This window comes from Aquarana catesbeiana, linkage group LG03, assembly GCF_042186555.1.
Source record: "Aquarana catesbeiana isolate 2022-GZ linkage group LG03, ASM4218655v1, whole genome shotgun sequence".
In the NCBI taxonomy this organism is placed as follows: Eukaryota; Metazoa; Chordata; class Amphibia; order Anura; family Ranidae; genus Aquarana; species Aquarana catesbeiana.
Genome location: NC_133326.1, coordinates 535693287 through 535720458, shown reverse-complemented (window position 1 = coordinate 535720458; position 27172 = coordinate 535693287). Strand labels below are relative to the sequence as shown.

Genomic DNA, 27172 nt, shown 5'->3' with positions numbered 1-27172 from the left:
CGGCGGCCGCGCTGTAACATGGTCCCGCCCCCCTAGACCGGCTCGTGTGATAGGCGGAACACTGATTCCATCCACTATCACACAAGCCGGTCTAGGGGGGCGGGACAGTGTTACAGCGCGGCCGCCGAACACATATCCAGCCAGCTCCGTGACACACAGGAGCAGGAGGGGAGCACTGCAGCCGCAACTCAGGCGGCCTGCCGGGAAATCTCCCGGTATCCCGGTAGGCCAGTCCGGCCCTGGAAATGTAGTTCCAAAACATCTGGGGTGCCAAGGTTCGCCATCACTGTACTAGAGTATGCCACGGCCTCCCTGCACCCTATCCAAGTTCAACTTACAATAAAGCATCAAAAAGTTACTTGGTGCCTGGATGCTACTATACTAGTGTGGGAAAAGAACCTGGGACAAAATCAGTGGGTCCTTTTGAGGGTGAGCGCTATGAGGTGGCAGTAACCAGTCGCATCTCATAGATATACTCATATCAGTGGTCACTAGACATTACTTTGTCAATCACATATAATGGATGTACCGCAGTAGTCATTATGTGAAATGAGCACATGGTACATCACCCTTAAGCCATCTTCCCTTTAGACAGTCGCTCTCCTTTCCAGGGTCATTATACTCACTCAGTGGGCTCTGACTTGCCATAGGCTCTATGTATCCAGCTCATGACTCACTACTTGCTCCAGAGACAGGATTACAGCAGCTGAACCTCTAGCTTCAGTACACTTCTCCCAGATTCTCCAGGGTGATAGAACTCACTGCAGAGAACACTTGACCTGGCCTGAAAAGCCTTTTGCAACCCACTGTAGCCTCCACCAACCATAAGAGACAGGAAGACTACAGTTGGCTCTTCTGGGTGTAGAACTACCTCTCTCTGTCCTTTAACCCTATCCAGAGTCTCTACACAGCTGACTACACCTGCATGCTGATGGGGTATCCGGCTCTCATCCCTGACTGCATTGGGCTACTCCCAACCTGGCATATACAGTATACATCCACTGACTCACTCATGACATCGCTACAGGTGGGCTCTAGCTAAAAGTGATCTAGAACCTGATTACACTTTTCTTTGTTACCACACACTGTTCTGGGACAGAGCCACCTAGTGGCAGACTAGATAACTGCCTCTGCTTACACTTTTGAAAGCTCAGGTGGAGAACACTGGTCATGCCAGGCCTGGGTATCTCTAAAGTTGTGAGCTCATGCAAAGGGGTGAGTCATATCATAGGCCACAGGCCGCGAATACCCTGCAGAGCCTTGTGCCCAGAGTATCCCAGTGTGCTCAAAGGAACGACACCCATATTCAGGCATAAATAGGTTGAAAAGTACATGTGGTGATCATGCAGCCCAGCATCTGGCACACCACCGTTACATAACATTGTCTTTATGAACTGAGACTCCACACTGTCTAGGAACCCCAGCTCATTATTCCTAGAGCAGAATATTATTTGTCATAGGGAGATTAAAATGATTTCTTCTGACAGTATGCATTGAAGGCCTTATAGAACACCCTAGGGACTGTCAAAATTGTAAATGGACCCTGTTCAAAGAAGCCATGTTATGTTTAGACTTTCTGCAATTGGGATGATGCACTGATGTCGGAAATCTTAACACTGACTCAACCACCCAGCTGACTGGTCCATAGAACCTATCACCTCCAGAGGTGATAGGCAAATGCTCAGAGTCCATCCCACATCTACACTTCTATAAGGTGAGTGGAATAAAAAATCAAAATTGTATTTGTCTGGAGAGTGATTCAAAGATACAGTATCTCACAAAAGTGAGTACACCCCTCACATTTTTTGTAAATATTTTATAATATCTTTTCATGTGACAACACTGAAGAAATAACACTTTGCTACAATGTAAAATAGTGGGTGTACAGCTTGTATAACAGTGTAATTTGCTGTCCCCTCAAAGTAACTCACACAGCCATTAATGTGTAAACTACTGGCAAAAGCGAGTTCACCCCTAAGTGAAAATGTCCAAATTGGGGCCCAAATCAATATTTTGTGTGCCACCATTATTTTCCAGCACTGCCTTAACCCCCTTGGGGTTCACCAGAGCTTCACAGGTTGCCACTGGAGTCCCATTCCACTCCTCCATGACGACATGACAGAGTTGGTGGATGTTAGAGACCTTGTGTTCCTCCACCTTCCGTCTGAGGATGCCCCACAGATGCTCAATAGGGTTTAGGTCTGAAGACATGCTTGGCCAGTCCATCAACTTTAACTTCAGCTTCTTAGCAAGGCAGTGGTTGTCTTGGAGGTGTGTTTGGGGTTGTTATGTTGGAATACTGCCCTGCAGCCCAGTCTCCAAAGGGAAGGGATAATGCTCTGCTTTAGTATGTCACAGTACATGTTGGCATTCATGGTTTCCTCAATGAACTGTAGCTCCCCAGTGCCAGCGGCACTCATGCAGCCCCAGACCATGACACTCCCACCACCATACTTTGTGAGATACTGTATACTTCAGAGCTCTCCCTTTAAGAGAGTGTTCCTAACTTCAGCTCGTTACCTGTATAGAAGACACCTGGGAGCCAGAAATCCTGCTGATAGGGGATCAAATACTTATTTCACTCATTAAAATACAAATCAATTTATAACTTTTTCGAAATGTGTTTTTATTGATATTTTTGTTATTATTCTGTATCTCACTGTTAACATAAACCTACCATTAAGATTAAAGACTGACCTTGTCTTTGTCCGTGGGCAAATGTACAAAATCAGCAGGGGATCAAAAACTTTCTTCCCCCACTGTAGCGTTTATGGAATTTTGGGTGTTCCCCTGCCAACGGGGTAGAACAATATTGCTCAAATTGTAATGCTTATTTATGTTTTTTTTTCTTTTTTATTCAACAGCAAAAAGCCACATTGCTGTATGTCATTTCCATTTTTGCCATTTTTACTTTTACACGTACTTCTGTGCATCTTTATGTATCAGGCTGGGCCAACAGGTATTAGGGACGTAGAGCAATGCACACAGTGATATACTGTGGACATGTCTTAGGACTCACCAAGGACTTTAACACAGTATCAGCCCCTATAGGATCATGGCCTTAGCTCATCTGGGCTGTATATCAGTAAGCTGCATCACATTTAAGAGGATGGTTGCATACATACTCTGCAAGCTGGATTCACATTGTATATCTCCCAGAGACATCATCCATCTTTGGGCTCTGTGCGGGGTGTTCCTGATTATTCCATTTAAGTATCCAGGGGTGTTTTTAGGGGGAGGGAATTACAAAGGGTTACTTAGCTGGGGTGGTTAGGTTTGGGTGGAAGGGGGGTTCGTTATATATATGGGGAGGAAACAAATGAGGAGGGGCCAAGGGTTGCTTAGGGATGTTATACAGTATATCCAAAATTAATAAGTGGCCATCTGTATACTAATATAAGAATTCATACTCCTAGAAAGATTGGTGCATTATATTGCTAGGACCTGTATACTCAGTCATAACTTGGTCCAGTGGTGGCCAGCAGTATTGCAGGCTGTGATAACTAACTACCTCCTCATTCCTACTTCACTGGACAAGGATTTTGCTCCAATTAGCAAGTCGCTATGGGTGTGATTTCTTGACAATTTGGTATAATGATTACATTTTTCCCATATGTGCACAGTCCTCAAATACTGAATGCCCCTGCCATAACCCTTTCCATTAATTTTTTATATATGCCTTTCAACTCCTGCAGATTGGCAGCATATTGTGAGTATACACTGATTTTAGGACTGCAGACTGCAGATCAGCAGCTCTGATGTCACTACTTATAAATAATGAAGTTAATGTACTTTTTGTATATTTATATAAAACTTGCTAAGATAAAAGTGCCAAGCGGAGCGGAGAGGAGATTTCATGCTGTAAATAATTGATAACTCTTTGGGCGCATAAAACACTGGCCAAAACTGAAGGAGGATTAGAGGGAAATTTACAGGATCCAAAAAAGCTGCAGAGGTCCGCCATCTCTGCTGTTGTAGAGTGCAGGAAGTTTGATGTTCAGTGATCCCCTCATTGGCCAATTCAGAATATTAGTTCTGTATTCTATTCATACATATTAGGCGTTCTTATTGTGTAAGATCCAAGATAACAATTTAAAGTTTACAATAAACTTTACTTCTATAAGGGAGACATTAAAGTTTTGTCTATGCTTTGTTTTTTTTATATATTTTTGCTATTGGAGGATTTGTGTGTATAATCTACACTATATGGCCAAAACTATGCAAACACCCTCCAAATGATTTCAAATGTTATCAGGGAAGAGAACTGTTAAACTACAGCATGCAAGAACAGTTTAGATAATTGTGTACTTTCTATCTTGTGGTAATAGTTTCTGTTCAAGTATTATTCTGCCCCTGTGCACAAAGGACAGTTTGGCCAGTTTTGGTGTGGAGAAAATCAGGTGGAATGCACAGAGCCCTGACCTCATCCCTACTGAACACCTCTGTTATGAATTGGAATTCCAGTTTTGAGCCAGGTGCACTCATTCAAAATGTGTGATGAATAGGGGTACACAGACTTTTGATAAAATAGATCAGAGAAGAAAGAATAGTGAATACACTGATTAAATAAGCAGTGAAAATCCCCCACACATGACCGCAGGGAAGGAGGGACAAAGGGGAATAATGGATAGACAGAAAAGAGTTCAGGGAGAAGAGGACACAGTATAGAGGATGTCAATGGTGAGGTGGAACAGGACACAGTGGAAGGCAGGACAATATGGAGGGTGACAGCAGGGGGGAGAAGAGAACGCAGTGGGAGGGGAAGACAATACAGACTTTACCAGAGCAGGAGAAATGACACAGTGGAAAGAAGGACAATACAGAGGATGACAGTGAAGGGGAAAGAAGGGGCACAGTGAAGGAAGGACAATACAGATGATGGTAACAAAAAGCAGAAGAGGACACCGTAAAGGGGGGGGGATAAAGAGGAAGACAGGTGAGGGGAGAAGACACAATGGAGTGGAGGACAATACAAGAGGATATGAGAGGAGAGATGAAGGCTCAGTGGAAGGGAGGACAATACAAAGGATGACAGTAGTGGAGACAAGAAAACACAGTGGAGTGGAGGACATTATAGAGGATGACAGCAGAAGGGAGAAAAGCACACAGTGCAGGGGAGAACAATATGAAGAGTGGCAGTGGAAGGAAGAATAAGACACAATGGAGAAGGAGGAAAATACAGAGGATGACAGCAGGGGGAAGAAGAGGATGACATGAAGTGGAGGACAATACAGAGGATGACAGTACAGGGAAAAAGAGGACACAGCGATGGGAACAACAATATGGAGGATGACACAAGAGGATACAGTATAGGGGGGGCAGTAAGGAGGATGACAGAGGGAAGAAGAGGAAACAGTGGAGGGGAAGACAATACAGACTTATCAGAGGAGGAGAGAAGGCACAGTGGAGAGGAGGACAATACAGAGGATGACAGTGGTGGGACAACAATACAGATGGGACAACAGAGGGGAGAAGAGGACAAAGTACAGGGGAGGACAATACAAAGGATGGCATTAGAGGGGGGCAGTGAAGGGGAGATAAAGATGAAGGATTATAGCTGAGAGGGAGAAGAGGACACAGTGGAAGGGATGATGTGACAGACCCAACCAGGACAGGGGCTTTTGGTGAAGACTTGCCTACTAACTATGGGCCCTGGCATTTAAGAGAAGACTACTTTTTGGGAGGTGTGTGCCTGGGGGACCCTTGGTGTGGTTTTGTTTCTGATTCAATTCCATGTCTCCAAGGGTCCTCCAGGCACACACTTCCCAAAGAGTAGTGTTCCCTTAAATGCCAGGGCCCATAGTCAATAGACAAGAGGCCACCCTTCAGTCCTCTCCAAAAGCCCCTGTCCTGGCTGGGTGTGTCACAGGTGACAATACAGAAGATGACTGCTGAGGAGAGAGAAGGACACAGTGGAGAGGAGGACAATAGGAGGATTACAACAGAGGGGGGAGAAGAATACAGTGGAGGGGAGGACAGGATGGAGTCTGACAGCAGTGGGAAGAAAAGGACACAGTGGACAGGAGGACAATACAGAGGATGACTGCAGACTGTAAAAGAGGACATAGTGGAAGGGTGCACAATACAGAGAATGACAGAGGAGAGGAGAAGACAAAGTGGGAGAGAGGACAATAAGGAGGATGACAGCAGAGGTCAGAGGAGGAAACAGTGAAGGGGAGAAAAATATGAAGGATAACTGCAAAGGAAGAAGAGCACACAGTAGAAAGGAGGACAATACAGAAGACTGTGGAAGGGCGAGAAGGACACAGTGGAGGGAAGGACAATACAGAGGATGACTGTGGAGAGAAGAGAAGTACACAGTGGAGGGGAGGACAATATGTAGGATGACAGCAGATGGAAGAAGAGGACACTGGAAAAGAGGACAATATAGAGGATGACTGTGGAGAGGAAAAAAAGGACACAGTGAAGAGGAGAACAATATGTACAATGACAGCAGATGGGAGAAGAGGACAATACAAATAATGACTATGGAGGTGAGAGAAGGACAAAGTGGAGGAGAGGATAATGCAAAGAATGACTGTGGAAGGGAGAGGACACAGTGAAGCGGAGGATAATACAGTGGATGAAAGCAGAGGGGAGACTAAGACACTAGAGAGGACAATACAGAGTATGGCAACAGACGGGTGTGGAGGAAACAGTGGAGGGGAGGACAATACGAAAGATGAGTGTGTAAGGGAAAGAGGACAAAGTAGAAAGAAGGCAATATGGAGGAAGGCAACAGAGGGGAGAGGAGGACAGAGTGCACAGGGCGACAATACAGAGGATGGTAGTGGAGGGGAGAAGAGGACACAGTGGAGAGGAGGACAATACATAGGATGACAGAGAAGGGGAGAGAAGGACACTGTGGAGGGGAGGACAATAAGAAGGATTGACAATGGAGGGGAGAGGAGAACACAGTGGAGGGGAGGTCAATATGGAGGATGACAGCAAACGAGAGAAGAGGACACAGTAGGGGGGGGCAATATAGAGGATGACAGGAGAGGGGGAAAAAGACACAGTGTAGGAAATTATTTAAAGGAAAGCTGAGTACAAGGTAGTGCAGTCAGATGTTGGCTACACACACCACAATTTTAAGCACTTGAACCAGCTTTCAGTTGCAGGAATTGCCAAATATATCAACATAAACTGCCAGCGATAAATTCCACTAAACGTGATACAGTGCCTTAAAAAAGTATTTAGATCCCTTGAAAGATTGCACATTTTGCCATGTTACAACCAAAAACGTATATGTATTTTATTGGGATTTTATGTGATAGACCAACACAAAGTGGCACACAATTGTGAAGTGTAGGGGAAAAATGATTGTCACAATTTTTTACAAATAAATATCTGAAAAGTGTGGAGTGCATTTGTATTCAGCTCCCCTGAGTCAATACTTTGTAGAACCACCTTTTGCTGCAATTACAGCTGCAAGTCTTTTTGGGTATGTTTCTACCAGCTTTGCACATCTAGAGAGTGAAATTTTTGCCCATTCTTCTTTGCAAAATAGCTCAAGCTCTGTCAGATTGGATGGAGAGCATCTGTGAACAGCAAATTACAAGTCTTGCTACGGATTCTGAATTGGATTTAGGTCTGGACTTTGATTGGGCCATTCAAACACATGAATATGCTTTGATCTAATCCATTCCATTGTAGCTCTGCCTGTATGTTTAGGGTCGTTGTCCTGCTGGAAGGTGAACCTCCGCCCCAGTCTCAAGTCTTTTGCAGATTCTAATGCCGCGTACACACGACAGGACTTTCCGGCAGAAAAGGTCCGACGGAATCATTTCATCCAATATTGTGATCGTGTGTGGGCTCCAGCGACCTTTTTTTTTCAAAAATTCTGACGGACCTAGAAATAGAACACGATTTAAATCTTTCCGAAGGAATCAATTCCTATCTGGAAAACCGTTCGTCTGCATGCTATTCCGACAGACCAAAAACGACGCAAGGGCAGCTATTGGCTACTGGCTATTGAACTTCCTTTTTTAGTCCCGTCGTACGTCATCGCGTTCTAAAGGACCGGACTTTGGTGTGATCGTGTGTAGGCAAGTCTGTTTCAGCGGAACAACGTCAGAACTCCGTCGGAAAGACCGTCAGAGTTTATTCTGACGGAAAGTCCGGTTGTGTGTACGCGGCATAACAAGTTTTCTTCTAAGATTGCCCTGTATTTGTTGGATGTATGTATCCATCTTCCCATCAACTCTGACCAGCTTCCCTATCCCTGCTAACGAAAAGCACCCCCACAACATGATGCTGCCACCACCACGTTTCACAGCGGGTATGGTGTGTTCAGGGTGATGTGCAGTGTTAGTTCTTCACCACACATAGGGGGTTATTTATGAAAGGCAAATCCACTTTGCACTACAAGTGCACTTCAAAGTGCACATGGAAGTGCAGTCGCTCTAAATCTAAGGGGTAGATCTGAAATGAGGGGAAGCTCTGCTGATTTTATCATCCAATCATGTGCAAGCTAAAATGCTGTTTTTTATTATCCTTCAATGCCCCTCTCGGATCTACAGCGACTTTACTTCCAAGTGCACTTGCAGTGCAAAGTGGATTTTGTTTTGCTTTTAGGCCAAAAAGTTTGATTTTAGTCTCATCTGACAAGAGCACCTTCTTCCACATGTTTGCTGTATCCCCCACATGGCTTCTCGCAAACTGGACTTCTTATGGCTTTCTTCTTGTCACTCTTCCATAAAGGCCAGATTTGTGGAGTGCACAACTAATAGTTGTCCTGTGGACAGATTCTCCCACCTGAGCTGTAAATCTCTGCAGCTCCTCCAGAGTTACCATGGGCCTCTTGGCTGCTTCTCTGATTAAGGCCCGGTTCACACTGATGTGAGTTCATGATGAATGCGATGCGTCAAAAACACTTTAAATTCGCATGTCCTCCCTAAAGTCATTGTTTTCAATGACGGTCGTTCACATACATGCGCTGCGATTCCTCTACGAATGCGATTAAAAAGAGGGTCTTGTGCGAGTTTACTGCGTTGCGAATTTAGTCTCCGTAGACATCAATGTAAATCGTTCTTGAATCGCATTGATGGTTCACATATGTACGAATTCCACCACACTACTCTCCACAAAAACCAGGAAGTACACAGGAAGTTAACACCTTTTTTTTTTTTTTTTACATTATGATTCCATTGGCTAGAATATCAATCGCAGCTATGTCCAACTCCTGAAATTCGTGGTAAAATCGTGGTAAATTCGCACCTCAAAAAGGACAAAAAACGGAACAAAATCACAACGCATCAGTGTGAACCAGGCCTTATGCTCTCCTTGCCTGGCCTGTCAGTTTAGGTGGACAGACATGTTTTGGTAAGGGCTTCACAGAACAGCTGTATTTATACTGAGATTAAATTACACACAGGTGGACTCTATTTACTAATTAGGTGACTTCTGAAGGCAATTGGTTCCACTAGATTTTAATTAGGGGTATCAGAGTAAAGGGGGCTGCAAACAAATGCCCGCCACACTTTCCAGATATTTATTTGTAAAAAATTTTACAAACCATTTATCATTTTCCTTCCACTTCACAATTATGTGCCACTTTGTGTTGGTCTATCACATAAAATCTCAATAAAATATATTTACATGACAAAAAGTGGAAAATGTCAAGGGGTAGGACTACTTTTTCAAGGCACTGTACATCAATCACAGGTGTCGGTGGGTTAATTATTATTATTATATTTTTTTTGCAAAGTTCATCTATGTAATATTCTCTGTATAAAATGCTTTCTATCAACATTATCTTATGTGTATTGACAATTGACAATGACAATAGTCCAAAAAGCTACCTTAGAGTCCTGATTAACTAATAATAAAATAATAATAATAATATACAAGGGCAGAGACCTGTCTTTTCTCCTCTGGGGCGTTCTTGACCCTCTCAGCAATTTTCTGTAGAATTCCTATCATTTTAGTCTCTCTGGAGAATTCAGCGTTCAGGGCACTCCCCATACAGAATTGGAGTGCAGCCAGCAGCGTCTGATACAAGTGTCTATAATGAGATTCATTTGTAGCATCTGTTAACAGCCTGCAAGAGGAGAACAAATTTCATGTTTATTTCACAAAAAAAATGTTTCTGCTCAAACATGAGAGCAATAAAAAGTAAAAAATGTCGAAGCTGCAGCTGCTAAGAAGAGTGTGAGGCACGAGGTGTGCAATGCCTCACAATGCATTCCTATTTAATGGCTCAGGAGTACATCACACAGCCCCCATTTTCCATGCATCCATCTCAGTACTGTTGATGTGCTTCCCAATAAAAAATAAGCAGTGAGCTAAGAATACTGTGTTAGTGGGAGTAGCGGATCAGTTAACCAGTATCTACACACTCAGGAATATATAAATATAATAACATTATAAAATATAAATACTGTCATATATCTCACAGGCTGTGCTCCAAATTATACAGATTATTCATAGCCTGCATGAAACATTGATCACTCTGGTAATAATTATCTTCTCCTTTGTGGACTAAAACATTTATTGATTGCATTATTGGTAACTTCACTTCACATTCTGTAAGACATAAAAACTCACCAGAATAATCTGTGGGCGATCTGGACAGATCGCAGTGATCGCTCAAGGAGGAGCTTCACCAAACTGCTGTCTAGGCACCAATCAAACTTTACTGCCTGCCAAAGAAATAACTGTCAGCAAAAAAAGATGGGAGGCGGCAGATGGAGTTCTTAGAACCTTTAAAGAGACCCTGTCACTAAACCGTTCATGTCATCAACAATCTTCCTATAAGATTGTGTATTGAATGTATTATAGGCATATTATTTGCCTGTAAAACCCTTCCTTGTATAGACATTCAAAAGCCCAGAAACTGCTGCTGGGCGCCACCATCTTGGATATGATAGTGGCAGTCCAGGCAGACTCAGAGCTGTCACACAAGTGTCACAGGGGTCTCTCTCTCTCTCTGCGGGCCACATCCAGCCCAGAGACATAGATGAGCAGAAAATCGTGACATGGAGGAAAAAGAAGTATGATGAAATGGAGAAGTATGATAACATAGAGATCACAATGATTATATGGAAGAAAGCAGTATGATGATACGGAGAAAAGATGGGGATTATGCAAAGGGGAGGTGAAGGACACAGAGGAGAGGAGGATGATAATACAGAGGAATAGAGGATGATGGCATAGAGGAAGGAAGGATGATGACACAGAGGCAGGGATGATGATAGCATGGAGAAAGGAAAGATGATATATGCAAAAAAAAAAAAAGAAAAATGGCAATCCCACCTAGTAAAAAGAAGTAGTACTCACCCTATATATGGGGGGGGGGGTGACAAAGAGGAGAGAAGGATGATAATGGCACAGATGAGAGAAGAATGATGGCATGGAGGAAAGAAGGATGATGAAAGGAGAATGGAGTATGATGATATGGAGGAAATTAGGATAGTGACAGCGAGGAGCAAAAGATGATGACATGGAGGAAAGAAGGATGATGACATGGGGAAAAGAAGGATGATGACACAAAAGAGAGGAGGGTGATATTTAGAAAGAAGGAGGATGATGATAGATAGAGGAAAGAAGAATGTTGACACAGAGGAGAGGAGGATAATGATACAGGGGAGAAGTGGATGATGACACAGGGGAGAGTCGGATGATAACAGAGGGAAAAGGAGGATGATGACATGGAGGATGACAGAAGAATGTAAAGTTAGGCCCTGTGAGTCTCACAATGCCTCTGGCTGGAAGATAGATTGCTGGAGGGGTTTATTGAAATAATTTTTCAAAGTACGCAGCACAGTGGGATTCTAACCTGAATGAGCTGTGGCAGGAATTCCAGCAATTCATCATCTGACATCTTACCGATCTGCCGACAGGCCGCATCACGAATGTTTCCATCTGAGAAGCTGGAGGAAATTGGGAACCATTACACAAAGTAAAAGAAACATGCAAGATGGGGAGCACAGTCAGGGTGATAAATAACAGGGGGGGGCAATAAATGCTGAAAGGGGGATTAATACTAAGAGGTAAATAAATACTAGAGATGGATAAATAATTAGGTAAAAGCTAGATACCAAAGGGTATATTAATAATGGGGAGGGTGAATAATTCCGGGAGGCAGGATATAAATACTGGGGTGAAACTAATATCCCGGAGGTGGGGTAAATACCATGGGACATAAATCCAGGGTGAGGTGTGGAATAAATACTGGTTGTAGGGTTATTATATACTAGGGGAATCTCCATCTTACCCTGGACATGAAAAGCTGTTTATGGAAAATTAAAATATAAGACAATGATGGGAAAACTGCTTTAAAAATAGGTTGTAATATAAAAGGGATTCCTACTTTATACATGCTGAGCTGATGATGGTCAGCAGAGATAACACAATGATCAGTGAGCTGTATTTGAGGAACAAAATGATGCACAACAGAAATATAACAAAAAGGCTAGTCAGTAGGGAATGAGGGGGGAGAATATTTCTTAAAGCGCCCATTACTCTACCTGAACCCTGCAGAAAGAAATTCTCACCAGGGGCTCAGTAGGCTCAGGCCCTCCAGCGGATCTGAGAAGCTCCAGTCTTGCAGCAGCCGGTACATGATGGATATAGTTGGGGGATCCCAACCGGGTGCACTGCCCAGCAGCAATGAAATGTTACCTGGCAGCTTGTTCACACAGTGGCGGTAATGCCACAGACATTGTTTATCTGCTTCAGAGAGCCTAGAGGGAAGAAATGAAGAGGAGGGAGATGAAAAAGGAGTTTTGGAATGAAAGAACATAACAGAAAACAACGACAACAGCAAGTCATTTCCAAGCTGATAGGTGATGATGCTTTAAAATAAAAAAACTGTGGTAAATGGTAAAATCCCTAAACTAGTCGCTAGCACACCATTAGATACATAAGAGTAATAGAAAATACAGTAAACCCAAACTCAAGTGTAGCAGAAACACAACAAAATGAATAAACAACAAACTACCGGTACTAACCGATGCAAGGATGTAAACAAAACTACAGTGTCAAAGTGATAAATGTTTATAGAATAAAAGAACTGCCGCTGTTACAAAGGTTCTAAAACCTTAATTGATAGTATCCTGATTCACAGCGCTGTCCCAAATATTCAATTTCTAATATTATCACTCTAAAATCATCATACTGTAAACACAAAGTGCCAAACTTTAAATAAAGTCCTCAGTGTCCAAATAATACAGTCTTTTAAATACAATGCTGATGCTTGGATATCTTGTGCGATCTTGCAACAACTTGTGCTGATGTACCAATCACTCCACTGCTTCACATGCATCAATGTCAGTGGGGTGCCCCCCTCAGGTGTTCCTACACTCAAAGCCTGTGAACAATATGCATAAGCATTAAGAGTCATGAGCACTTATAATGCAGGTTTTACTGACATATATGGGCTCTCTGGATGTAGACTTATTTTTTTCTCTTTGTCCTCCACTGCTCCTCCAATGTGGTAACCGGACTCAGTATCTGGTATATCTCTCACCATGCAAAGAACAAACAAAAGGAGTTCCCAAAGTGTAATTCCACTTTAATTACTTCAATAGTATTATTTACAGTACTTAAAAAACGATTATAACCGATGAAAACGCTGAACGATGTGATGTTGCTGGTTAACTCCACCCAACGAGTTTCTGAAGATGCCCCGTGAAAGGGGAGAAACGCATTGGGTGGAGTTAACTGGTGACATCACATCCAGGCCCATGGAGCACGCGCTGCAAGTAGCGCTTCCAAGTTCAGCATTCTCATCTGTTATATTCATCTTTAAGTGAGTGTAAACCCATGTTTATTCTTTGCATGGTGAGAGATCTACCAGATACTGAGTCCAATTACCACACTGGAGTATGGAAAGGCATAAAGTTTACATCCAGAGAGCCTATATATGCCAGTGAAACCTGCATCATAAGCGCTCATGACTCTTAATGCTTATGCATAGAGTCCACAAGCTTTGATGAGTGTGGGAACATCTGAGGGCGGCACGGCACTGACATTGATGCATGTGAAGCAGTGGAGTGATTGGCGCCTCAGCACAAGATATCCAAGCACCAGCACCTATTGCAAAGACTGTATTATTTGGACACTGAGCACTTTATTTAAGAGTGATAATATTAGAGGTGGAATATTTGGGGCAGTGCTGTGAATCAAAACAAAACTAATCTAAGTCTAATATGTGTGTCTATAATAGAATGTCCATGCAAACAATGTCAATTTGCATGGACATTTTACTCTAGACACATAAAATGGACTTATTTTAGTTTTGTTTTATGAGTGCTGAACCTGAGTTTTGGTTTATTTGATAAGTGATGGTGACTAGACAATGTGGAGGGAAAATTACCTCTGCCAGTAAATAAAATGGCTCATAAGTGATCCACCTTACCTCCTCCTGAACTCTGCCAGATTTCTCGACTTAAGCTGGGCACAAACAGTCTATTCAACCAGTCCCCTGCTGAACCAGCTGAATTTCGATTCGTCTATTCCCAGCTTTATTGAGATGGAAAGGAATTTGGAAAGTTCACTTGAAGTGACCGATTGTATATCAGTTCACCAATCAATCTCACCACTTTAAAATAACTGAGCGGTGGGATCTAATTGGCTGCACTTTGCACTTCCTGATAACACCTCCCACTTAATGCTCTGCCTGCCTTTTCCTGATTGGATTTCTTTCCACAAAGATTCTACTCTGCTCATTATTTCCTTTTCCTTTAGCTGCTGACAACTCTAACCAACATTCACATTTCAGTTCTGCATGGCTGCTGCTTAAAGGCTGAAATTAAAAACAGAAAAAAGAAGAATCAGCACGAGGGACATAACCTACAATAGTCCCTTGTTCTGATTCCTCTTCTGTTAGTAGAACTCCTCCATCCATGTCCCCTACCCCTAACTTCTGGTGCAGTGAGGCTTAATACAACTAAGGGACTGTCACAGGCTCTCATCAGGAGAGCCTGACTATGCCTGCCCTTTCTGCCCAGCTACTCCATTCATAGAAACCGCAATACAGCTCCTATGAATGAAACGTGATTTATTAATTAACCTATCAATCACCCGCCTTTCCTCCATTCATAGATGATGTTTCATTGGGGCATGGATGGAGGAGACTTTCTACTAACAGAACAGGCATCAGCAGAAGGGACACATTCTTCTCACTGTAAGTTATGTGCCTTGCGCTGACTTTTCTGTTTTTCTTTTTAGCTACACATATGCTAAATAACAAGTAAATTCCTCCCAGAAGAATCCCTTGCTACCCCCCAACCACTTCAAAGCCAAATGATAATGTCACCCAGGGTTCTCTATAATGATAACCAGGGAGTCTGACTGTGAGTAGGTGACACCAAAAGCTGTGGCACTGTAATCTTCCCACCATATAAAGGTAATTCCATTTATTGTTCTCCACCCAAAACCAAAATAATAGCTTGTTTTATCCTTTTAATCACCAGTGATGAAGCTTACAAGAGCACAGAGCCACGTTGCGCCAGGATTTCCATCTGATGTGTCGGATCCTGAAATGTGACGCTAATGTTGGACTTGTCTGCAGTGGGTCTGCAAAATTTGTGCACTGTCTGTGGGAAATCAACCTGCACAAAATAACATGTTGCAGTTACTGTGCTATGAACTGGAAATGTTATAAAAATATAAAGAACTAGAAGCAGAGACTGTATCAGAATAAAAATACATTATATATCAGTGCTTGCTGCAGCAGAAGGCAGGCTAACTGATACAATACATACTATACAATATACTGTTCATATTAAATGACAGAGACTGTACTAGGATAAAACACATTACATCTTATTATAGAGTCCTCAACTGCAGTGGCAGAAGGGAGACTCTTTCAATACACTATTCATTTTTAGCGGACAAAGACAATACTGGAATATCACACAAAATACAGAGTGTGATATCCATATAGTAGATAGATACAGCATATAGAGAGTATTACAGGAACAATATATAGAGAATGGATACAGAATATTAAGGGGCCCATTGTAGATGGATAGATAGTATTATGGGGCTCATATTGTATATAGTAGATAGATAAAAAGTAAATAATAAATCTAATTTCAATCAATGTATCTACAGTATCTCACAAAACGGAGTACACCCTCACATTTTTGTAAATATCTTATTCTATCTTTTCATGTGACAAGACTGAAGAAATGACACTTTGCTACAATGTAAAGTAGTGAGTGTACAGCTTGTATAACAGTGTAAATTTGCTGTCCCCTCAAAATAACTCAACACACAGCCATTAATGTCTAAACCGCTGGCAACAAAAGGGAGTACACCCCTAAGTGAAAATGTCCAAATTGAGCTCAATTAGCTATTTTCCCTCCCCGGTGTCATGTGAATAGTTAGTGTTACAAGGTTTCATTTGGGAATGGGGAGCAGGTGTGTTAAATTTGGTATTATAGCTCTCACTCTCTCATACTGGTCACTGAAAGTTCAACATGGAACCTCATAGCAAAGAACTCTCTGAGGATCTGAAAAAAAGAATTTTTGCTCTACATAAAGATTGCCTAGGCTATAAGAAGATTGCAAACACCCTGAAACTGAGCTGCAGCACGGTGGCCAAGACCATACAGCAAATTTAACAGGACAGGTTCCACTCAGAACAGGCCTCGCCATGGTTGACAAAAGAAGTTGAGTGCACGTGCTCAGTGTCATATCCAGAGGTTGTCTTAGGGAAATAGATGTATGAGTGCTGCCAGCATTGCTGTAGAGGTAGAAGGGGTGGGGGGTCAGCCTGTCGGTGCTCAGACCATACACCGCACACTGCATAAAATTGGTCTGCATGGCTGTTGTCCCAGAAGGAAGCCTCTTCTAAAGATGATGCACAAGAAAGCCTGCAAATAGTTTGCTGAAGACAAGCAGACTAAGGACATGGATTACTGGAACCATGTCCTGTGGTCTGATGAGACCAAGATAAACTTATTTTGTTTGGATTGTGTCAAGCGTGTGTGGCGGGAAACCAGGTGAGGAGTACAAAGACAATTGTGTCTTGCCTACAGTCAAGCATGGTGGTGGGAGTGTCATGGTCTGGGGCTGCATGAGTGCTGCCGGCACTGGGGAGCAGTTCATTGAGGGAACCATGAATGCCAACATGTACTGTGACATACTGAAGCAAAGCATGATCCCCTCCCTTTGGAGACTGGGTCACGGGGCAGTATTCCAACATGATAACGACCCCAAACACACCTCCAAGACGACCACTGCCTTGCTAAAGAAGTTGAGGGTAAAGGTGATGGACTGTCCAAGCGTGTCTCCAGACCTAAACCCTATTGAGCATCTGTGGGGGATCCTCAAACAGAAGGTGGAAGAGCGCAAGGTCTCTAACATCCACCAGCTCCGTGATGTCATCATGGAAGAGTGGAAGAGGACTCCAGTGGCAAACTCTGAAGCTCTGGTGAACTCAAGAGGGTTAAGGCAGTGCTGGAAAATAATGGTGGCCACACAAAATATTGACACTTTGGGCCCAATTTGGACATTTTCACTTAGGGGTATACTCACTTTTGTTGCCAGCACTTTAGACATTATTGGCTGTGTGTTGAGTTACTTTGAGGGGGCAGACAATTTACACTGTTATACAAGCTGTACACTCACTACTTTACATTGTAGCAAAGTGTCATTTTTTCAGTGTTGTCACATTAAAAGATATAATAAAATATTTACAAAAATGTGAGGGGTGTGCTCACTTTTGTGAGATAATGTACTCTCTAAATCTCCTTATTTAGAGGGGAGGGGGTGTATTTAAGTAGTTCATATGTCTTCTTTGTACTTGATAGTTATTGGTGTTCTTTTGCTTTACATTTTAATACACCCCGTCCCCTATGGCCTTATGTGTATAATGTAATGTAACATAACAAAATAAAACTCAGTCTAATATAATATAATTTAATAAAATATAATACACAACGGGTCAGATGACTGACCTGTACAGTGACGAGTGTGGGCAGGGTGACATCAAAGGCTCCTGGGGTGATAGCGGGTGGTGGTTCAGCGTGAGATATCATATTAATCAGCAGAAACCCCTGAACCATTTGCCTGGAAGAGAGAAAAAGGTCAGATGGGGAACACAGAGTGCCATCAACCAGCACTGACACCCCCATACAATTCTCTGATGTCTAGACGTTATTTCCAGCAGAGAATTATATCACATAACTGACTGTACTAATTGAGTGCCTCCATCAATAAATCATCACCAAAGATTGATGTGTGTGAAGAATCTGATTGAGTCTAAGTAAAAATTTGCTAACTGAAATGAATCCAATTGGTCAATTATCCATCATTATAAGTACAGCCATCATTGCTCAGTGCAGAACAGGGGGCTCCCAAGGTGTATCACGTGAGCAGGAATGCTCAGCTATAACATGCTAAGAGGGAGCCGTGGCCACACACAGTTGTAATTATTTGAATTTCTCTCTGTGTTCTTGGCTGTTAGAGGCCTGGGAGGAGCTGAACTCCTGGTACATTCTCACATTCTCTCAATCAACATTGTCTATTTTTAATCCTTATGCTGCCAGCATTGGTAAATCGTTAGGAAAGTATATCATATTTTTACATTTCTTCATTAACTTCCTGGTTTCCAGAACTAGGCAAATGTTGTCATACATCTCAGGAGTCTTCAGGAGTAGAAGAGGGGAGGGGAGTTTTTTCCAGCTAAGTGCACCCTCCCTGCATGTCTGAGCTAAGGGCAGATGGATTCCAGGAAGTAAATGCCACAGGAATCATCTGCTCTTACTCAAGATAGCCACGGCCAGAATTTCTAGGGGGGTGTTTTCAAAGTGATATCTCAGCAAAATAAAGCATGGAGACATGGATGGATGGGGGAGTTTGCTTTAAATATTAAAAATGAATGAAATAGCGTTTTTGGCTTGTGGTGCTCAGATGCAGTGTAGTTCTGCTTTAAGTCTCCATCTCTGGACTGGCAGTCAGCCTTTTCCTATTAAACAGAAGAAGAACTACCAGTCCGTGGTCACCACTGTCTTCTTGCCTACAGATATCCAATCACTGTGTGTCAGGGAACTACGCTCACATGCATAACAGGATATCACCGAGTTATTGATCTCCCCAATTTACATCCTAATTATAAACAAATACAGAAAAGAAAGTGATCGATAGACCCTAATGGATGAGCAGCAACGGCTGCTCTGATATCCACTGGGATGAAGCCGTTCAGGGAAGTCCAAGGATTGTGTTGAACTCAGGGCTCCACTGTCAGGGAAGTTAACACAGATAACTCACTTGGTGGAGTAAAGCGGCAGACAGGACCAGGCCAGGAAGGTGCTGCGAGTTTCTGTCACTGCGTACAATCTCAGCACCAACATCGTTTCATATGGCAGAGCTCCCAGCAGGAGTGGGAATGTCATCCTGGAACACAAAACACAAAGACATGTCAGAGCCCAGGGCTGCCATTGGCTAGATCCTGGAAATGTTTATAGTTCTGTGTGCAGAGGTCACCTCTACAGCACCACACAGACATTACGACTACTATGTCCCAGTAACTCTACCTCCAAGAGTAAGCACATGGTAACAGCCAGCATGGCGAGGTCACTTATAAAAGAGAACTCCTAATAAAAAAATACCCTTTTAATTCCCCAATGTCTTTATTTTTCGGCTTTTAGGTTCTCTAAGCTGCCACACTGCGGCTGAAATCATGCTTTCAGTGGCAGTAGCTGCTCTGTAAATTAATAGATGGAACAGGGAGGTGATAATAAAATTCAAGTTGCTCAGGGTAAGCAGGTGATGTTAAGTGGTAGGGCAATAGCACACAATGTGCAGAACTGTCAACATCCTCCTGTATAGCACTACAGAAAAGGGGTGATGATTTACTGTGCATATCTTCAGGGATGTACAGTATATTAATTCCTGTGTAGCAGCTCCAGTAATGGGATTAGTCTCCTAAACTTCTAAAGCTGGCCATATACAGTGCTCTGAAAAAGTATTCGCACCCCTTGAAATTTTCCACATTTTGTCATGTTACAACCAAAAATGTAAAAGTATTTTATTGGGATTTTATGTGATAGACCAACACAAAGTGGCACATAATTGTGAAGTGGAAGGCAAATGATAAATGGTTTTCAAACTTTTTACAAATAAATATGTGAAAAGTGTGGCGTGCATTTGTATTCAGCCCTCCTGAGTCAATACTTTGTAGAACCACCTTTCGCTGCACTTACAGCTGCAAGTCTTTTTGGAAATGTCTCTGCCAGCTTCGCACATCTAGAGAATGACATTTTTACCTATTCTTTTTGCAATAGCTCAAGCACTGTCAGATTGAATATAGAGAGTGCCTGTGAACAGCAATTTTCAAGTCTTGCCACAGATTCTCAATGGGATTTAGGTCTGGACTTTGACTGGGCCAGTCTAACACATGAATATGCTTTGATTTAAACCATTCCATTGTAGCTCTGGCTGTATGTTTGGGGTCATTGTCCTGTTGGAAGGTGAACCTCTGCCCCAGTCTCAGATCTTTTGCAGACTCTAACAGATTTTCTTCTAAGATTGCCCTGTATTTGGCTTCATTCATCTTCCCATGCACTCTGATCAGCTTCCCTGTCCCTGCTGAAGAAAAGCATCCCCACAACATGATGCTGCCACCACCATGTTTGTTCAGGGTGATGTGCAGTGTTCGTTTTCTGCCACACATAGCTCCTTCTTCCACATGTTTTCTGTGTCCCCCACATGGCTTCTTGCAAACTGCAAACAGACTTCTTATGGCTTTCTTTTAACAATGGCTTTCTTCTTGCCACTCTTTCATAAAGGAAAGATTTATGGAGTGCATGACTAATAGTGCCCTGTGGACAGATTCTCTCACCTGAGCTGTGGATCTCTGCAGCTCCTCCAGAGTTACCATGGGTCTCTTGGCTGCCTCTTTGATTAATACTCTCCTTGCCTGGCCTGTCAGGTTAGGTGGACGGCCATGTATTTGTAGGTTTTCAGTTGTGCCATACTCTTTCCATTTTCGGATGATGGAATGAACAGTGCTATGTGAGATGTTTAAAGCTTGGGATATTGTTTTATAACCTAACCCTGCTTTAAACGTCTCCACAACTTTATCCCTGACCTGTCTGGTGTGTTCCTTGGCCTTCATGATGCTGTTTGTTCACTAAGGTTCTATAATAAACCTCTGAGGAATTCACAGAACAGCTGTATTTATACTTAGATTAAATTACACACAGGTGGATTCTATTTACTAATTAATTGACTTCTGAAGGCAATTGGTTCCACTAGATTTTAGTTAGGGGTATCAGAGTAAAGGGGGGTGAATACAAATGCATGCCACACTTTTAGATATTTATTTGTAAAAAATTTGGAAAACCATTTATCATTTTCCTTCTACTTCACAATTATGTGCCACTTTGAGTTGGTCTATCACAAAAAATCCCGATAAAATACATTTACGTTTTTGGTTGTAACATGACAAAATGTGGAAAATTTCAAGGGGTATGAATACTTTTTTCAAGGCATTGTGCATTACAATCCAATTGTGTAATCTCTATTACATCTATCAAAACAATATCACAGTTAACTAAACCCTTCATCTATTCAGACAGGCCCCTGCACTATGCCAAAGATCTAAATCTGCTTATACAACCAGATTGTAACTGTGGTCAGACTAAAGCTGGCTACAGATTATAAAATACTCTTGTACAATGTTCCTTTAGATTTACCCAAACCATATAATATGAGGTCAAACCTAAACACTTTCAAATTGTATGCATTCAGGTAGGCCCTTGCACTACATAGTTGAAGGTACATCTAAAGGAATTGAACAAGAAAATTGTATAATGTGTTGCCAGTTTAAGGCTGGCCACAGATGAGTCAGTCTTATTTGTTCTCCATCCACACATTCAAGGTGGATGGAGGAATACTCCCCGCTGCATCTTTGTATTTTGATAGCGAGGAAGCTCCCCTGCCTGCCATCATAATACATAGATCAGCACTACAGTCAGGGTAATATAAAAAAGTTGACTTCTGTACAACCATGGCGACCATACATGGATCGAAATTCAGCTGGTCTCTGCTGAACTGGTCGAATTTCAATCCATGTTTGGTCAGCTTAACATTTATTGAGTAAATATTGCGTTAAGGTGAACCAAAAGGAAGGACTGGACAAAAGAGCTTACACTTCGTCCCACACAAGTCTGGAGAAGAGTGATAGTGTGGCCTTCACATTTTGAGATCTGATTTCAGGGCATATTTTCCTCCCACTGTATGTCACCGAACATGAGATATAAAAGTCGGAATCCTGACTGGAAACAGAAGACAAATGTCAGATTATAAAGAGTGACTCCATACAAATATTCAACGCACGACACACCAACCAATAACGTCTGGACGTGACTTCATCCAGCTACATACACTACGACAAAAATACAAGTTCCAGTAGATGTGAATCCAATAAGTAAAACCTCATAGGTGCTTTAACATGTCAACTTAATTTTCAATCTTTTTCAAGTTATTTTCAATCTTTTTAAATCTGCAGCTTTCATTAAAGTAATCCCTAATGGTCCTGCCATGAAGGTCCTCATTCAGGCACTTCCTGTAATTGGGTGTCAGTGCTCTGTCCCTGTCTCCCAAACGATCTCCTTTGTTGCCACCCTATCAAACAGGCTTCCAATGGAGACTACAAGTGGTTGTTTTTATTAAACATTTCTAAACCTGCCCTGAGAAATGCCACTGGAGTGCATGTAGACAAGCAGTGGCTGCAAAGAGGCTGCAGGAGATCGGCTTAACTGAGATTTAACAAAGAATAAAAATTGGTTAATACAGGAGCTTTGTATTAATAAAAGGGCAATTGATTATAGCATACAGTACACAGAGCAAACTAAATGTCATCCAGTTCAGGTTTACATCTACTTTGTGCTGGTTTTATTGCTCCATAAGAATCTCCATCATAAGACGAATCATGTCTCTGGGCGGAGTTCTGTTTGTCTTAGTAATTTCTCCTCTAAATAGTTAATGAGATCTCTGAGTGTTGTTCTCATAAATGGGGCCCCAGGGGGCCGTTATATAAGATGTACCGAGGCAGAACTGGGGCACAATCTGCACAGACAGCGCTTTAATGGGAACATTAGATCCGTAATGTAGTTTTGTAGCGGGGGGGATTTTTACTGGTGAGTGCAGGTCCCCTTAAAGTGTATTTTGTTTTTTAATTTTGGATAGATTGCGGAAGAGTTAAATGCCTGACACTTTATGTATTTGTTTATTTTTTGCATCTCAATGGGCAGATTTCCTTTCAATTCCTATCTCAAAAACACAACATGAAGTAAGCAGAAATCTTTCAAAAATGATGAGACAGCTGTCACCAGAACAGGTGTTCCCTTTGGAAGATTCCCCCTCTATTTTATTTTTCTAGTGACAACTGTATTATATATTTTGGATCCTCCCTCACTTTCTGTCTCCGTGACACCAGGATACAGGGGTCTCGAACTGACGGCCCTCCAGCTGTTGCAAAACTACAAGTCCCATGAGGCATTGCAAGGCTGACAGTTACAAGCATGACTCTCACAGGCAGAGGCATGATGGGACTTGTAGTTTTGCAACAGCTGGAGGGCCGCCAGTTTGAGACCCCTGATAGAGAGGGTGAATAGTTCCAGTGCGATTAAAAACAACAACAGAAATCTGCCAGAGGGTCTAATGCTTTCCTACCCAATTCAAACCTGAAAAAGGTTTGGCTTTCCATATGCTGTAATGACTTTATTTAGATGACATGGCTAATAATTCTAATATGTGTGATGGGAGACTCCTGGGATGTACTGTAAATGGTGTACAATCCTAAATTGTTTGATATAGAATGTATACAATGTTGAATGTTTCATATTTATAGTATATAATGTTGTTGAATGTATACACAGTATACAATGTTGTTATATATTTTATATACACAGTATACAAGGATGTTGATGGATATGCACAGTGTACAATGTTGGTCTATGTTTCATATGCAAAATATACCATGTATGTTTGATATGCACAGTATACAATGTTGTATGTTTGACATGCACAGTGTACAATCTTGTATGTTTGATACACTATGTACAATGTAGAATGTTTGATATGCACAGTATCAGGGCTTTTTTCAGGGGGAACTTGGTAGAACTCAGTTCCACCACCTCTGGCTCAGACTCTTTGGTGCCTGCTCACCACAATCACTTGTAAACACAGAAGTCTGGTTTCTGTGTTTACAAGTTACAGCTCTGCACTCTGTATGTAATGCAATCCTGGTATTTAATGCCCCTTTAAGACCCTCCTACTGTTTTCGTGAAATTTGACTGAACACACCCACTATTTGATGTGATTTGGAGGGTGTGTGTAGGGGGAGGGGTTTTGTGGGGCTGTGGTTAAGTTCCAGCACCTATTGTTTGAGGAAAAAAGCTCTGCACAGTATAATACAATATTGTTATACATTCGATTTACACAGTATACAGCGGTGCTGTATATGCACAGTGTACATTGCTGGTGTTTGTTTCATATGCAAAATATACAATGTTGAAAATAGAGTTGAGTTAGAATGGAGCACTAGGAAATATAATTGCTGCGATCTGAAGACAGTTGTATGTTGAAATGCACAATACACAATATTGGACATGTGATATGCACAGTATACAATCTTGCTATATGTTTGATATGCACAGTGTAAAATGTTGCTGTATATTTGATATGCACAGTATAACATGTTGTTGTATGTTTGATATGCACAGTGTACCATATGGTATGTTTGATATGCACAATATCAAATGTTGCACATTTGATATACATTAGTATACAATGTTGTATGTTTGATATGCACATTATACAATGTTGTTCTATATTTGATATGCATAGCATACTATACAATGTTGTTATATGTTTGATATCCACAGTATAAAATGTTGGTGTATATCTGATATGCACAGTGCTGTATGTTGGATATGCACAGTATACAATGTTGTTGCATGTTTGATAAGCACAGTTTACAATGTTATTGTTTGTTTGATATGCACAGTATACAATATGTATATTGGATATGCACAGTGTACAATGTTATATCTTTGATATATAAAAATGCTGGTGTATATTTGATGTACAAGTTATACAATGTTGTTATATGTTTGATATGCACAGTATACAATAAAGTGTGTTTTTATGCACAGTATACAATGTTGTTGCATGTTTGATATGCACAGTGTATAATGTTGTTGCATGTTTGTTATAAACAATATACAATATTGTATGTTGAACATGCACAGTATAAAATGTTGTTTAACATTTACTGAGCTAAAAAAAATAAAAATCTAATTATTTTTTGCATGTCTTGACCATAATAAATCCACACAGACTCTGTATATTCCCTTTCCATCGATGTGCTCAGAGGGCTAGCGGGTAATTGTGGAGTTCTGACCTGGTCGTCCAGTTACCGGGCAGGTTGTGCACAGCATACAGGTGAAAGGTCAGGTGATCTTGTGTCCCCACTGTCCACTTCATCTCATTGGGAGATCCCACCTGGAAATCTGTACAGAAACTGCGGCTGTAGATACTGATGAGACTGGAGATAGCGAGGGAAACTTTGGTCACTGTGTCCTGTGTCGGGGCTGCAGGAGAGAGACATGACAGCTTGATATAAGTAAAGTTATTCCTGCGCTACCATGTGTGAGGGAGGGAAAGAAATATAACGAAAGAATATCTATATAGATAGAAAGAGGACCACTATATATGCACTTTAATCTTGGACATTGTAGTCATTTGTCACAATTTTTTGCGTGTTTGCACTAGTCACTTTATTTATATTTTTTTCTGTCTGCATGCTGTGCACTTGGTCTGCACATCATCTACAGGATTTTTTGTATCTAAAGATTATGGTAATTTTTGTTAATCAGATTCACCTCTGCTATCCTGCACATGTTGTATGTCACATGTGAATTTATATGCTATATCACGAGTTTATATTGTATACTTTTACGTTTACATTAGCACAGTCACCTTATAGTATCTGAGGATATTTTGATCTGTATAATATTAGCACTGTCACTTGTGTTTTATATTTGTTATATATATTTTCTATAATTTTAATATCAGTCTTGAGATTGGATTAGCGCAGTACCACATCTTTATTGTGATTACAGCTGGATAGTCTGAGAATTTCAAAGATACATGCTGGATAGAAGGCAATCTCTCCTCTCCAGCATAAGAAAAAAGGGCAAGAGTAAATATTACAGTAGGAAACAATGCAAGAACAGATAGGGATAATATAATAACAGGGATAATGTAGTAACAGAATGAGACAATCTAAAAGCATAAATAAATATTATAATAATACAAATCAGATATTACTGGAGGAATCCCTCTCTAGAACTACGCACCAATCACATTTCACTATACTAGAAGCAGGTGACAAGGATTAATTCTGATTGGTTGGTTTGGGTTCCTGCCCCTCCATTCTTTCTACTGTTTAATTTGATGGTGTTACAATTTCTCTTATTGTGTTGTATTGTATTACCCTTTTCCATCCCCCCACACTGTCACCATCTGTCCATGAGTGCAGGACACAGAGGACATTATTCTGATTTAAAGTGCAGCTGTCATAAAGGAAATATGTGGGCTGCTGTTGCTGGCTTTCAGAACACGCAGATTGCCTGGCTTTTACTGGAAACAATAAAAGTTCACCAAACTTTCTTTTTCAGGCAGCGACTCAGACAGCATTGAAACGATTAGGCTAGCAGAGCAGCCAGGGAAAAAAAGAATAGCTCATCATGGGCAGCCTTAATATAACACTATTTCCCATTTACAACCAGCTGCTCTACTTGCATACATCCTTCACTGTAATCTTAAAGGATAATTTTGTGTTCTGTGAATCTTTATTTTTCCTTAGCTGCGCTCATGAGCCAGTGCCTAGTGAATGTAACGCCTATTCTCTGCATATGTTCAAGCGATAGGTCAGTTTTGGCTGTCAGATGTCACAGAGGAGGAAACATACCATCCCCTTCAGTTCCAATGACAATAAATGAACCTGACATCACTTACTATTCCCCTGCGGTAACATAGTCCAGATCTGTGGAGAGAAAAGAATTGCGGTGATTGGTAAGAATACTATGCCAGATGGATTGTCGCATTTCATAGTTCTACCTGATACTAACAGCTCTATGGTGTATGTACCCTGCAGGGTGATGTATCTCAATCCCACCCCTCACTGCAGCGCTCAGGCCATGAT

General features: G+C 41.6%; 1 protein-coding gene across 6 annotated transcripts in view; it reads right to left on the bottom strand.

Annotated features, from left to right (window-relative positions):
- PIK3C2G (phosphatidylinositol-4-phosphate 3-kinase catalytic subunit type 2 gamma) overlaps positions 1 to 27172 on the bottom strand; it is a 190933-nt gene that overhangs the window by 65957 nt on the left and 97804 nt on the right. For all 6 annotated transcript variants that reach the window (XR_012242952.1, XM_073621371.1, XM_073621372.1 and 3 more), the window contains 10 exons: positions 26986 to 27013; positions 25367 to 25556; positions 22110 to 22235; positions 19225 to 19350; positions 17913 to 18024; positions 15433 to 15557; positions 12498 to 12686; positions 11780 to 11873; positions 10549 to 10643; positions 9862 to 10042 (listed from right to left, as the gene is read on the bottom strand). Coding sequence is in view for 5 of the 6 variants with exons in the window: in XM_073621371.1 (XP_073477472.1) it covers positions 9862 to 10042; positions 10549 to 10643; positions 11780 to 11873; positions 12498 to 12686; positions 15433 to 15557; positions 17913 to 18024; positions 19225 to 19350; positions 22110 to 22235; positions 25367 to 25556; positions 26986 to 27013 (1266 nt within the window). In the remaining variant the exon portion in view is untranslated. The remainder of the gene's footprint in view (positions 1 to 9861; positions 10043 to 10548; positions 10644 to 11779; positions 11874 to 12497; positions 12687 to 15432; positions 15558 to 17912; positions 18025 to 19224; positions 19351 to 22109; positions 22236 to 25366; positions 25557 to 26985; positions 27014 to 27172) is intronic.